Source organism: Cucurbita pepo, chromosome 2 (assembly GCF_057944985.1).
Source record: "Cucurbita pepo subsp. pepo isolate OVF chromosome 2, ASM5794498v1, whole genome shotgun sequence".
Taxonomy (NCBI): Eukaryota; Viridiplantae; Streptophyta; class Magnoliopsida; order Cucurbitales; family Cucurbitaceae; genus Cucurbita; species Cucurbita pepo.
Window position 1 is genome coordinate 13,541,738 of NC_141799.1, and position 14,286 is coordinate 13,556,023.

The 14,286-nt window shown below is 36.8% G+C and overlaps 3 protein-coding genes across 4 annotated transcripts; 1 reads left to right on the top strand and 2 right to left on the bottom strand.

Annotated features, from left to right (window-relative positions):
* Nucleotides 1-992: 992 nt before the first annotated feature.
* Nucleotides 993-2,159, bottom strand: LOC111788953 (dof zinc finger protein DOF5.6). The gene is made up of 2 exons (XM_023669548.2): nt 1,988-2,159; nt 993-1,907 (listed from the first exon to the last, which is right to left on the bottom strand). Exons 1-2 carry the CDS (start codon nt 2,015-2,017, stop codon nt 1,137-1,139), a joined length of 801 nt encoding a protein of 266 aa, XP_023525316.2. The 5' UTR covers nt 2,018-2,159; the 3' UTR covers nt 993-1,136.
* A 5,177-nt stretch (nt 2,160-7,336) lies between these two features.
* Nucleotides 7,337-9,284, top strand: LOC111789429 (putative glucuronoxylan glucuronosyltransferase IRX7). 2 transcript variants are annotated; one of them, XM_023670202.2, is made up of 3 exons: nt 7,337-8,154; nt 8,287-8,468; nt 8,572-9,284. In XM_023670202.2, the coding sequence occupies exons 1-3, from the start codon at nt 7,576-7,578 to the stop codon at nt 9,050-9,052; spliced, it is 1,242 nt and encodes a 413-aa protein (XP_023525970.1). In that variant the 5' UTR covers nt 7,337-7,575; the 3' UTR covers nt 9,053-9,284. The 2 variants fall into 2 exon arrangements, with proteins under 2 accessions (XP_023525970.1, XP_023525968.1); XM_023670200.2 differs by having other exon boundaries at nt 7,338-8,154; nt 8,227-8,468.
* A 2,373-nt stretch (nt 9,285-11,657) lies between these two features.
* LOC111789187 (protein NUCLEAR FUSION DEFECTIVE 4) lies at nt 11,658-14,139 on the bottom strand. The gene is made up of 2 exons (XM_023669868.2): nt 13,299-14,139; nt 11,658-13,207 (listed from the first exon to the last, which is right to left on the bottom strand). The coding sequence occupies exons 1-2, from the start codon at nt 13,729-13,731 to the stop codon at nt 11,844-11,846; spliced, it is 1,797 nt and encodes a 598-aa protein (XP_023525636.1). The 5' UTR covers nt 13,732-14,139; the 3' UTR covers nt 11,658-11,843.
* Nucleotides 14,140-14,286: the final 147 nt, after the last annotated feature.

The window sequence follows — 14,286 nt, forward strand, 5'->3', positions numbered from 1 at the left end:
GGTGCGTCTATGAGGTATGCTCACACAAAACCCAGCTACTCGTTACATTAAAAAAAGAATCGAAATGTGTGTGGTACAACACTGTTGCAAAGCTCGTTTTTATAAATAGATTCATTCCTTTCATAATTGAAATCGTGCGAATCTAACTCAAGTAGATTCGTGTATTAGCAGTTTCGAAACTATTAAATCAATGACGTATAGAGACGTGGGTGCATGTATTAAAAAAAATGCCAAATCTTCCTATTACTCTCACCTATTTATGGTCATGTCAAAGAATAAAGTAGATGCTTAGACATCAATTCTTTCATGTAATAATACTAATTAAGACAAAAAATGTTACATTTTGAGGAACTAAAATAATAATTTAATTCTTTTTTATATTAAACTTTTTATTTCATCAAATTAATACAAAATTGATATTAACCGAGTTAAATTTACGAGTTTTTGGACAGTTCAATCAGCCTAAAATTTCTATAAGAAAAACTTGATATTATTAAAATGAATGAGTTAATGAAAATTAGAGCGAGAATTGGATGATGGGCTGATCTAAGACTTCTGAAGTCGAATCCAATCGAAATGAAAGTACAGGTGAAAATTGAAAAACGTTGAAGTAAAAATTCATTTTCACTTTTGATTTTTTATTGTTCACATCCATTGAAACTTTCAATTTACGCTAAACATGCACTGAATTCCGCTCTCATTTTTCATGAAAATCACGACGTAATTCTCTTTATTAACTTTAAGTTAATCCAACTCATCACCTTCCATAAACGTTTTTTCAAAACTTCAATTCCAAATATTAAAAAAACAAAATTAAACAACAGACTGTCAAAAAAAAAACAAAAAAAAACTCACATTTAAAACATTTTTTTTTCTTTGTTCTGATTTGCATGGAGAAATCAAACACCAACCACCAGACATTTCTGTCAACAAAACAGAGAGATTTGATACTCCAAACCGACACCTCTGACTAAACAAACAAACACATGAAATTTCAGTTGGAGAGAATTGACGACTAGTTGCATAACAAATCATGAAGAACTTCAATACAAAACTTAATTAATTCTAAAATCCCGCTAATTTTTTTTTTTTTTTTTTTTTTCTAAGGTGATATGATTCTATAATATTTGGGAGTATTACATTAGTGGGCTATTGAGAAGGCCATGCCATGAAGAAGCATTACTAAACCCAAAATCCATACCCATCATCATATTTGAATCCATAATTCCATTATTATTTGCATAACCCCAAACGATTTTACTTTCGTCACCCGCGTTGTACACCTCTTGCTTCATGGTCGTCACCGTCACCGCCGTCGTCGTAGCATGATGATCTTGATCGTACGGCTGTAATCTCATCTGATCTATCGCACTTTCGATTCCACCTATGTTGTTGTTGTTATTGTCGTAATACATCCCTTGAGAATTATACGGAAACCCATTCAAAACGTCACCGTTTGGCATTCCCAAAGTAGGGAAATCAAAGTCATTGAACGTGGGAGTAACTGACCCACATGAGTTTTTGTGAAGCCTAGCAAATGCCAACCCTTGGTGGTCATAGGAGAGATGAGGTAAGACGGTAGCCGCCGCCGCGGCGGCAAAGGGATGATCTTGGGGTTTTTTCGATGATGATGATGATAATGATGATGAGTTAGCGGAGGAGAAGGATCTTTTGTTTTTACGACAGCCGCCGCCGACGGGGACGTTGCGGAGGGTGCCGCCTTGAGTCCAGTAACGGCGGCAGGATTTGCAAAAGTAGCGGGGTTGGGAGAGGCTGTAGTTGTTGTAGTAGCAAAATTTGGTGTTGGGTGAATCACATCTTGGGCATTTCAAGGCTTGCTTTGGTTGTGGCCTTGGCTTTCTTGTTTGGTCTAGTGAGGGTTTTGAATGTTGTTGTTGTTCAATTTCCTATGGAATAATAATTAGACATAAATTAATGAGAATAACACAAAATTGAGGACAACCCATGTCGGAGAATGGTTAATTACCTGGTGGTGGACGGCGGCGGAGAGATCCATAGCTGAGCTGAGCTGAGCTGAGTTGATGAAGGTGGAGGAGAAAGAAAAGAGTAAAGGGATGAGTAGAAGAGAGAAGAAGGGGAGATATAAAGGAAGGGAGAGGAGAGAGAAGAATGGTGACAGGGATTGTGTTGGGTTGGGTTGGCTTGTTGTATGTATGTCTGTGATGGTCAGCTCTTTGGTCTCAACAACGGTTTCATATGAAACCTGCCTTGTGGGTCCCACGTTGCAAAAAACACACACACACACACACTCATGCCATGTCAGCATTCAACATTCTGGTTTCGTCGACCATTTTGTTTTTTTATGAGAGAAACATAGGGCGGTGGGGTCCCACACTATTGTTGTATTCATGTTCGAAATCAAATAGTTTGTTTTCTGTTTTTGTTTTCTTTTGTTGGTTGGGATTGATGACGTGGCTCTTCTGGATAAGTTGTATTGTTAAAAGACAAAGCAGCCAAACTCCCTCCCTATCTCTCTCTCTCTCTGCCAAAATGGAGATTCTCTCTTTCTATCTCTAATTTTATCTAAATTTGACACTTATGTGGTAAAAAAATGATCTTTTTATCACATAAATTTAAATGAAAAAGCTTATGTGTTGACCATCTCCGTGTAAAAGAGAGATACATGAATGAAATAATATTATATTCAAACTTGAGTGTGAAATCCTCCACATCAGTTGAAGAGGGAAACGAAGCATTTCTTATAAGGGTGTGAAAATTTCTTCATAATAGACGCATTACAGCGATACGTAATGGGTTATTTATACAATCAGGTAGCGTGGTCACACCGCGAAAGAATATCAGTATGATCTGAAATTCTGGGTACGAGACGTTACTCATTTTTATCGAATGTTGTTCTTTCTAGAATTGAACTAAGAACGAAACGCTTTAGTTATGGGGAGGGGCTCCCCAAATTCCAACAAGTTTGATTGAGTTGTCATACTCACAATTTCCTTTTACCAATATTATTCTACACATGGAGTCATATGGTGGGGCTTTGTACCATTTCTACACTAAAAAAATGAACCAAAGGTACCCAAAAAAGTACCAACTCCTAGCATGCCTGCATAAACCCACAAATCTTTACACCATATAACTTCTAAATTCTATATACCCGACTTAATTTACACTATTTTCTTGGCTAATTACAACACGAGATGAAGAGATGAAGAGCTACTCTCTAGAATATCCTTTCCCTAACAGATAAGATCATAAAGCTAGTTGTCTACGAGAATATATTCTTCTTCATCTCTTTACGTTTTTTTAATTATATATATGCATGCCTTATTATATTTCCGAATTTTCTCGAAAACATATATTTCCACAAACCCTAATTCGTAAAAGGTGTATGTGAGATCCCACATCAGTCAGAGAGGAGAATAAAACATTCTTTATAAGGCTGTGGAAACCTCATCTTAGTAGCCGCGTTATAAAACCTTGCGGAGAAGCTTGGAAAAAAAGTCCAAAAAGAACAATATTTGCTAGCGGTGAGTTTAGGCTGTTACAGTGAATCTCTTGTATAAGAAACTCTCATAATTGAATTAGATCGCTTAAGAATAATTCAAATCTGGAATATTTAAAAAATCTTTTAATTTATAAGAGAATAAACTCGAGAATCTTCGGTTGAATAACCTAACCCTAATGTTTGGTAAACATGTTAAAAGTGAGTTTAATATGTTCTACATAATTGTAACGGCCCAAACCCACTACTAGCATATATCGTCCATTTTAGGCTTTCCCTCAAGATTTTTAAAACGCGTCTCCTAAGGAGAGGTTTCCACACTCTTATAAGTAATATTTCGTTATTCTCTCTAATCGATATCAAATCTCATAATCCACCACCCTTCAGGGCCAACGTTCTCGCTGGCACTCGTTCCTCTATTCAATTGATGTGGGATCTCACAATAATAGCTTAATTTTAGTAACTAATTCAAATCAAATGATCCCTCGAGCGTTTTGAACATAAATAAGACGATATAAACCTAACCCACGAACTAAACGATAAAAGAATCGAAACGAGGTCGGGTAGGGTTTTCCATGATAGTTTAATCAAAATCATAAACTACGAAACATAATGATTTAGTTTATGGGAGTTGTAAACTTTACAATATACGACCAAGAATGTCAGAATTTGTAAGCGGGAAAATCAAAGGGGATTTTTGAAAAAATTTATTTAGATTTTCTTAATCTCATCACCAAATAACACAAGCAATGATGATAGATCTTAGTTATGATTACCATATGAATCCCTAGCATTTAATTAATATCTATATGAATCAATAATCATTTTATTATATGATTTGATTAAGGAACATGGAATCTTTGAATAATTAACTGTACTAGGTTTCTTCATTTCAATCATTATTGGTTGTCTTGTTTTTATTTTCTAGTTTGAAATTAACAATAAAGTTACTATTTTTCGATGTAAGCATAATTAAATCGAGTTATTACATGAAAAAAAAATGTTTTTATTATTTTGAGACTTTAGGTTATAAATATTATTTGGTTTATTTTTCTTTTAAATATAAATTAAAAAAGGTGTAAAATTTAAAAATAGATGAAATAAATAAAGAAAAAGGGGAAATGGAGGTGTTGGAGTTGGATAGGATGTGGTGGGGGCCGGAGAAGGAAAAAGAGAGTTGGAAGTGGGGCCCACCCAATAGCACAGTTGACTGGTCAACGAATTTCTTAGTCAAACAAAACACAAACATAGAGAGAGAGAGACATAGGAAAAAAAAAAGTGAAAGGAAGAAGAGAGGGTAAAATGATGGGGAAATGTGCAAATACGAGAGACATTATTTTATTTTATTATTATTTTTTTTTTTTTTTTTGATTCTCGATCATAAGAATTTTAAAGTGGAGCGTGTTGGATTTTAAGTTATATTATGTGTGAATGATTTCTGTATTGGTACGTAGAAATAGTCTTCACTTTTAAAATTAGTTTAAACCGAGTAGTGATGTTGTTGGACAAATGAGTATCGAGACCATTAAATAGTAAATTTTTTTAAATAACATTTTCCAGTTAATTTTGGATGAAAATTGATAATACTTTATTTAAAAAAATATTCTCCAACTTTTAATAATTTTTCAAATTTTTTTTTAATATATTATTTTAAAAAAATATTCATCATTTTACTTTTATAAAAAGGTAAAAAAAAAAAAAAAAAAAAATTTACGATCAATATTGAGATGAAAACGGCCCGTCTACACGTCATAACTTATCTTCAAACATGTCTGAAAGTTTATAAATATTTTTTAAACATAATACTAACCGTAAATGTATTTTTTTTTAATCTTTTTGTAAACAAATTAAAAGTGTCTTTGAAGTTTTTAAAAAGATTAAAGACGTTTTTATTCGAAGTTTTTAATAAAGCTTTTAAGAATTTAAAAGTATTTTTGAAACATCTCTACAAAATTTTAAAGTATTAGCGATTTTTATCCAAAATTAATATAGTAAAATTTAAATTTGTTTGGTGATTCCATTTTACATTACTTGCTTCACTGTACTTATTTGTACTTACCTTACTTGTCACTTCCTATTATATGATTCATAATTAACATACTTAATGTGAATAATAAACTATAAAGTTCAAAACTTTATAGTATAATAATAATAATAATAGTAATAATAATGTATAATATTTATTTGAAAGCTTAGGATAAGGAAAATATGGTGGGCGGGAAGAACGAGGCATAGGGGAAACCAGTGTCTGGATGAACCGAATGGTCGGTGGAAGGGGAGAGGGATGGGGCCCCACATGTCCACCATGCTTAGGGTTACAATACAGACAAACCACTAGGAGCCTCTGCCACCTCACCCACCTATTACGTGGCATCACGAATATTTCGTTTTACGAGGTATGTGTGTACCTTAACACTCCCCTGCACCCCTCCGCACTGGATCCTTCCCTCTTTCTCCTCCCTCCTCAAGCAACGCATCTTTTTATTATTAATTTACTATTTGCTCTTCCTTTTCGCCACGTGTTTTTCTCTCCATCCCTGTGAGCCCCACTCTCCCCTTCACGCCAGGCACGAGGGAAGAATACTCCACGTCATCTTGTGTGGGTCCCACTCCAATGCAGTTCTTTTTCCGTTACGGAACGGGAGAGGTTTCTTGTTCCCTTCTCTTTACGTAATCCGTTAGGAACAAAAACGGTGTCGTTTTGTCTGCTGTCCAATTTGTTTGTTTGGATAAGATTTTAACGGATAAAGAGGTAGGGGCATAATTAGGTTGTAAAATTATCCCTTTAATTTTAATTTTAATTTTAAAAATAAAAAATTTTAATATATTTTTTAAAAAGAAAATAAAAAGTTAATTTTTTTTTTCTTTTAAAAAAAATTGAATTAACAAAGCCCAAGCCAACCTAACCCGTACAAAGCCCAAGACTTAAAGCCCGGCCCAATAAGCCTAGCCCAAGACATAAAGCCCAGCCCAAGAATTTAGTGGGCATCATCAAGAACATTACTTAGGTTAGCTGATACAACAAAACCCACGAATCATGGACACTAACAAACTTGATTTATTTTTTAATTGATTTATTTGAAGACGAAGAACGTGGCTGATGCATATGATTTTGGCAAAAAGGTAAAAGTCAACTAACATTAAATTAATATTTAAGCTTTTATGAGTTTTTGTTTATTTATAGTGGTTTGGTTATGTATGATCTTGTCGTATTAACACCTTAATTAATGCTAAACAATTGATAATCCTATAATGGAAAGAAATATCGATCTATGGTTTTGTTAATCGAAATAAATACCATAGTTGATAGCAATAGGAATAATCACGACCTATGTGACCGTAATATCAACATTACACCACACCTTTCATCTCGCTAGAAAAGTTAATTTAGACTCTAGCGGCAACAATAGCTCGCTCTTCAACAAAAAGAAAAAACTATGACAATGTGATCATGAGTTAGAAATCTAAGCCGTATCTAAGACCAACGATTGACGTCGACAAGTGATGATGACGACGACATTCTTATTGGCTAAACATGAGTGAGAGTGCAAAGAGAGACAAGTTGGCGGAGACAAAAGTTCGAGAAAGAAAGAAAAAACTAGGATTAGTGATACTGAAGAGCGAAACAGTGTTCGCCGAGCAGTATGCAAATGATGACGACGGTGTGTAGATCACTAAGAGACACACAACTGCCGATTGTAATTGTGAAGGACAGATAGCGAGATTGACATACGAATCGAGAAGACTTGTTGTGTGATTCTAAGGGAGGGTAGTTTGGTCTTTTCGCATAATAGTCAAATCTAAAACACAATAGATAGATAGATCTGAGGAGTCATTTCCTCTCCCATCATCAATTGTTTAATAATTCATGGGTGTTTTGGGCTTTCACAAACACAACCAATCCTCACAATCCCAAAAGAACCAAAAACCCATCAAATTTTTTCTTGTTTTAGGCATTGCTTAATCTGTTCTTCAAATCCCTCTCTTCCTTAGCTTCTACGCATCATCCACCAAACATTCGATCCCAAAACTCCACAACTCTTATCTTATCATGTGAATCAATATCTACCTATCTCCTCATTGTTCTTCCTAAGATGGTCGAAATTTCAAGAACATCAAAGAAAAATCCCTTCTTGACCACAAATCAAAGAAAAAACACCACTTTTTACTTCAAATTCTTTCTTTCCGCTTCTTTTTCCTTCTATTTCTTCACTTTTTTTCTCCTAACCCATAATCCCAATCTGGGTTTGATCCATCATCATCATTATGTCTCTAATTCCAACGCCTTTGTCTCTAAAGCTCTCGTCCAATCCGAACCCAATGATTTCAAACTCTTTGTCTATGATTTGCCGCCGGAGTTCAACGCCGATTGGCTTTCCGACGGCCGGTGCGGCGGCCATTTGTTTGCCTCCGAGGTGGCCATTCATAGAGCCCTGTTGACGAGCAGGGTTCGGTGTATGGACCCTTATGAGGCGGATTTCTTCTTCGTTCCTGTTTATGTTTCGTGTAATTTTAGCTCCGTTAATGGGTTGCCGGCTATTGCTCATGCTCGCCCTCTTTTGGCCTCCGCCGTGGCGGCTATCTCTCGTGAATTTCCGTTTTGGAATCGGAGCGGCGGCGCCGACCATATCTTTGTCGCTTCACATGACTATGGCGCTTGTTTCCACGCCATGGTAAGACGGAATTTTGATGAATTTTTTAAAATTTTAATTTTTTTAAAATTGAATTTTGTTGGGTTATTGAAGGAGCATGAGGCTATGGCAGATGGGATACCGCAATTCTTGAAGAATTCGATCATTTTGCAGACTTTTGGAGTCAAATATAAGCACCCATGTCAGGATGTTGAGAATATTCTTATTCCGCCTTATATTCCACCGGAATCTGTGGAAGAATCCGTCGTCCACGGCCGTCGGAGAGACATATTCGCGTTTTTCAGGGGAAAAATGGAGGTCAACCCCAAGAACTTCGGTGGCCGATTCTATGGCAAGTAAGGCAATTTTGAAAAGATCAAGTCTTTATTATTATTATTATTGGGTTTTTTTTTTTTTTTTTTAATTTCAATTGGGGTGGCGGCGTTGACTTTTCTTCAGGCGGGTTCGGACTTTGATTTGGAAGAAATTTCACCGGCACCGGCGGTTTTATATCAAAAGACAGAGGTTTGCCGGTTACCGTTCGGAAATAAGCCGGTCGGTTTTTTGTTTATGTCCTCTAGGGTGGGCCCCGTGGAGTCCGAGATTGGTTGAGTCGGTTGCACTTGGTTGCGTGCCGGTCATTATAGCTGATGGTATCCGGTTGCCGTTCCCCGATGCCGTGGACTGGCCGGGAATATCGTTGACTGTGGCGGAGAGAGACGTCGGAAAATTGGGGAGAATTCTTGAACGTGTGGCGGCGACCAACCTCTCCACCATCCAGAACAACCTCCGGAACCCCAAAAATCGGCAGGCCTTACTATTCCACAATCCTATCCAACCACAGGACGCCACGTGGCAAGTCATTAGAAACCTGGCAAAGAAGTTGGATAGGTCGTTTAGGAGTTCAAGACTTCCAAACCAGTTGAAGAACGACACGTAGGATGCCAGATGGACTTCTTTCGTTAGAGGTAAAAGAGGATTTTCCTTTTTTTTGGTTTCACGAGTACGGCTGGACAGTACTAGTTGGGCGGTGGGGACACGTGGCAGAGTTGTCTCGGTGGGTGTAGTTAAAAATGGACGAGTAAATTCGTGAGTGTAAAGAGAAATAGTTGGTTGAGATTTAAATCCGAATCCAAATTATAAAAATTAAATTGAATTAAATTTTAAAAAAACTCGGGTAATCTGACCAACTAGAAAATAAGATTATAAACTAACTCAGCTTTATTTTTAAGAAATATTTTTTTAAATAATTAATAAAACAACTCGGACAACCCAATTCAATTGGGGTTAAATTGAGTTGTAAACTCTATTCAAGTTGTTTAAGACACCAATTTAACCAACACAGCGTCGAGTTGATTCAAAAAAAAATTTCAACTTAATTCATGTAATTTAAGTCAATATTATTATTACTCGTTGGTGTAAAATAAAATGATGTTTAATACATAAATAAATAATGTAGAAATAAGAGAGTAGACCAAATTATTATTATTTTGTTAATAAATAGGAAATTAATTATCCAACTAAATTTAGTTGAATAAACTAAACCAACCAAATGGAAATGACTAATTATTTTTTAAAAAGGAAAAAATAATTAAATTATGAAGGAATCATATTATTGTATTGATTGAATGAAGCCAATAAACGTTAATTTAATAAAGTTTGAATTATTGTGAAGGAAAAAGGAATAGAGCACAAAATGTCAAAATTTTAAATAATGATAAATAAATAAAATAAATAACAGACAGGGGTAGGAACAGCCAAAGAGGACAGTCTGTGAGAGGCACTTAAAATAGGCCAACTGTACCCTACTGCTGACGTGGATGCCCCCATGGACAAACGGCTACCCGATAATAGAGATCAAATTTACAATGTGTCACGGTTATGCTTGTCTAAGGCGTGTTGACCATGACCACATGTCAAAACTCTTGTCTTGTATTTTCTAAATGTGTGTCTCGACATAACCATGTCTACGCCGGATAAATCTAAAATGTCTCAAAATGTAGTATATGAGGATTCGACTAGTCATCAACTCCTCCCACCTAGATTTTGTAGGACGGTTCACTGAAATCACGTCTAGGCACCTGAATCGCCTCAAAATATATTATAGGCGGACGTGGCTAGTTGACAATTCTTCCGTACCTATGTTATATGATGTTCAAGCTATGATGTTTCTTTTTTTTTTTTTTTTTGCTTATAACCATATAACGACTTTCAAATATTTTTTCAATTCTTGTTTTCAAACTCTATTTTTAAAGTTCTAAAACTTTATTCTTAAATCGGGACCAGAAGCTTGGTATATGTCGTTAGGCTGAAAGTGATATGATTTCAAGTTGGCTGACTCACTCAGTGGAAAGAGTGAGTGTCGTACAATAACTTACAAACGATCTATAAAAGTGCGATTGTGACACAGCCTATATATATATATATATACGTATACGTCTTTTCTTCTGATGGCTATGCCGATGGGCTGATGGGTACCACACAGTTCCCTTATCCTTCTTGTCTTCAACTATGTTTGGAAATTCCTAGATTCATTGATTTTCCCTTATTTGGTAACTTTAGAGCAAAGTCTCCAAACGGTTCGGTTTGTATATGTAGCATTGTACAAAAAGTCTATGATATTTGTAGATTTTTTTGAGTACGAAGTTCGAGCATAGTCATTTCAATATATGTCTCGCTAATTTAAACTTAAGTAATTAAAGCATCTAACTCGATCGACTCTAAAGGTTCTTGTCATATATCAACGCATAAAAGTAAAGTCCTATTTCTAGATCATTTCCGAGATTACTTCCATGAAAACGTTCGTTTAATCTAATATTTTCAATGTTAAACTTCCCATAGACCATATAACATAAGTGATGAGCTTAAAAAAAAAAAAAAAAAAAAAAAATTTAGGTCAATTTGCAAGTTTGACATTTTTGCCGTACACCCGAAAATATAGTTATAATCCAAACCCTACTTTTAAGATTATCACGAACATTAATAATTACAAACATTAATAATATTACCACGAACTTGAGAATAGAAGGTTGGATTGAGTCGGACTGTGAACTCTATTCAAGTTGCTCGAGTCACCAATTTAACCAATAAAAAAAATTTCCTAGTGCCTCCATTACAGTGCATCTCCCAGGGCTTGCAACACAAAATCTGTCAAATTCATCATCTTCAGCATCACTAAATAACAACTCTTCTCTTGAAGAATTTTCGGATGAGACACCTCCAAAGAATTATAAATCTTTCGCTAACATATATACATCATGTCATTTGCTCTGTTTCAGACCCTATGAGTTATGAAGAAGCAGCTGAAAAAGAAGAGTGGAAGAAAGCCATGGTAGAAGAGATGCAGTCGAGAAAAAATGGAACATGGGATATGGTTGACTTGCCAAACGAAAAATTTTATCAGTTTGATGAAGATTTACAAGAAGAAATCTATGTAACACAACCAGATTCATAAAGGAAGACACAAAAACAAATGTATACAAGTTGAGACAAACATTAGAAACCTATACGACCGGAAGGGGAGAATAGAAGTTTGGATTGAGTTGGATTGTGAACTCTATTCAAGTTGCTGGAGTCACCAATTTAACAAATAAAAAAATTCGAATAGATAGAAAGAATTTGTGAGTTGCATACACCAAAAAAAATAAAAATTTAAATGCAAAGAATTTGTTCTAAACCATGTAACATGTTCTTAAATTTTACACCCCAATGATTTGTTACATATGATGCGATCATTTCTTGAAATTGATTTCACGTTTATCAAAAGTTAAATTCCCAATCTTCATCCTCTTCGATTCCAATGGATAAAACTCCATTTCTGTCTTCAAAGAATCCATATCTTCTCTGAACTTCTGGTATATATCTCCTCTGTAAAACTCCGCCGTCCTCCGAACCAAAACCAGTGATACCATGGCCACAACGAACGTCAATCCGGCCAGAATCGTGAAGGATTGTTCAAAGCATTTGCTCCCCTCGCAATGAAACTCGCTTGCATTACTCCCCGTCATCGCCATCTCGTCGTACAGCTTTCCGATCACCATCACGTTCAGAATGTAAGACCCAATCGGACATGACAATTGCCCGAAATTGAACAACGTCGAGTAATGTTTCAGCCCGAAAAATTCTGAGATCATCGCGAAATGCAACGGAACTTGAGAACCCAATGAAAACCCAATTATGATCGACGCAATACAGAGGGAATTGTTGAAGGGGAAGGCCACGATGAGGTAGCCAACGCAGGAAACCAAGAGGATGAGTGTCAGCATCATCGGCCGGGGGAATTTGAACTTTTCCAGCAAGATTTCTGAGACGAACCCAGAGAAGATTCTGCCGGTGAAGTTGAAAATACTGACCAGAGAGATGAAGGAGTTGATTGTTTCCGGTGGGTAATTCAGGGATTCTCCGATTTGGCCGAGATTGTCGATGGCCGTTAAATTTGCGCCGACGCCGATCAACATGGTGGTGAGTAAAATCAACATGTCGACGCTGAAAATCGCTTGAGGAATTGTGAAGTCTTCTCCTCTTTTGGGTTTGTTGAAGATGTTGGCGAAACAGGAATTGCTCTGTTTTGGTTGTTCTAAAACAGAGGAGGAAGAACAAGAAGCAGAGCATGATGGAGCCGATTGGTGGTTGTCGATTCTGATTCTTGTGAAACGATTCCCGACAGTACTTTTATTGAGATTCCACATGATAATCTCTTCTCTAATGGCGATCAACAATGGAACAAGAAGCAACGCAAAGATTGCGGCGACGATGGTAATGTGTGCAGTTTGGTTGAATGGAACTTTTTTCTGAACAAAAATCAGGGCGGTGAGAAACAGAGCCAAAATGACGGTGACGCAAAGAAACTGTACAAAAACTCTGAATTCATTTGGGTGTTTGACGGCTCTCATTTCCCTGATTGTTTTAACAAAAACGATGGAAATCAAAGAGGGGAACCAGGCGAGTAGAAGAATCAGAGATTTGGTATCATGATCATAAATGGCGCCGTAAATTTGTGTCATGATAGCGCCACTTAAGCCGACGAACCCCTTTAGAAGCCCCAACATGACGCCTCGCCGTTCAGGGAAATTCTTGACACACGACACCAGGACGACTGTTAATGATCGAACAGGAAAAACCCATGTTAATTTGGTTAAGGGGTTTCGATTTTAAGCTCTAATGGTTAGATTTGTTTAGATTATTACCTGTGTTGGCGAAATTCTGGGAGTTTGCTCCGACCATAATGTAAAAGCAGAAAAACTCCACCGTCGGACGGATAATTTTTCCGGTGACGGCTTGCCATATTTTGAAATATCCGACGAAGTTAAGGGCGGCGCCGATGAGGATAACGAACCAGGGGGGTGCTACTTCGGCTAGCAAGCCGGCAATGACGCCGACGTTGGATCCGAGATCTTTGTAAAACCCGATTTTGTTGAGTGTGGTTTGGTCGCATTTGAGTGTGGATTTGATGTCCTTGGAGTAAGAAGCGAATAAATAGACTCCGCCGGCGCCGGACATTATGAGGAAGGAGGCGAAGAGGGAAAACCACCGCCCCATTACCACTTGTTGAATGAAACAGGACAGCTCTGCCCTGCAGATTCCGCCATTGATGGAGCTTGGTGGTGGTGATACAACCATTTTTCAAGAAGATTAGTGGAGAATGAATTAGAGATGTGTTGAATCAATTGTGTTTTGTTTGATGTTCATGTTTGATTCATATATATATGACAGAAAAACGATCACTAATGTGGTTTGTAGAGGTTAATTTTAGAAGAAAAAGATGAACACAAATGGGGTTGCGGGGAAGCAAATAGAAAGCCCAACTAAGAACCAAACTAACAAAACAAAGTAGTTGGTATTGTTAGAGGGTACCTACCAATATCATATAATTTATTTCAAATATTAAATCCCGATCACCAATTTTGAAAATGACTCAAAATGTACAGTGGAGGCACGGTGTCAGAGCTCCACCACCCCTTGGGCTTTATAGCCTAAGCGAGTTAGCTTGTGTCACATGCGTGTCACAGTGAGGGCGAGTGTGCTGAAACAAGTGTCTCAGGCGACTTTCTTTGAAATGGGTTTTTCAAGAACAGTACTATGCGACACAGGTATGTCAATATTGTGCCCAGCCTATGTGTCGGAGGTTGATATATGCACCCGCTATCCGGTACAGTATTCGTAAATGACATGGCA

Coding starts and splice junctions, on each gene's coding strand:
- LOC111788953 (XM_023669548.2), bottom strand. CDS start 2,017: ATGGATCTCTCCGCCGCCGTCCACCACCAG. Junction 1,908..1,987: donor CCGCCGCCGTCCACCACCAG/GTAATTAACCAT, acceptor ATTATTCCATAG/GAAATTGAACAACAACAACA.
- LOC111789429 (XM_023670200.2), top strand. CDS start 7,576: ATGGTCGAAATTTCAAGAACATCAAAGAAAAATCCCTTCTTGACCACA. Junction 8,155..8,226: donor GCGCTTGTTTCCACGCCATG/GTAAGACGGAAT, acceptor GGGTTATTGAAG/GAGCATGAGGCTATGGCAGA. Junction 8,469..8,571: donor GGTGGCCGATTCTATGGCAA/GTAAGGCAATTT, acceptor ACTTTTCTTCAG/GCGGGTTCGGACTTTGATTT.
- LOC111789187 (XM_023669868.2), bottom strand. CDS start 13,731: ATGGTTGTATCACCACCACCAAGCTCCATCAATGGCGGAATCTGCAGG. Junction 13,208..13,298: donor CCAGAATTTCGCCAACACAG/GTAATAATCTAA, acceptor GATCATTAACAG/TCGTCCTGGTGTCGTGTGTC.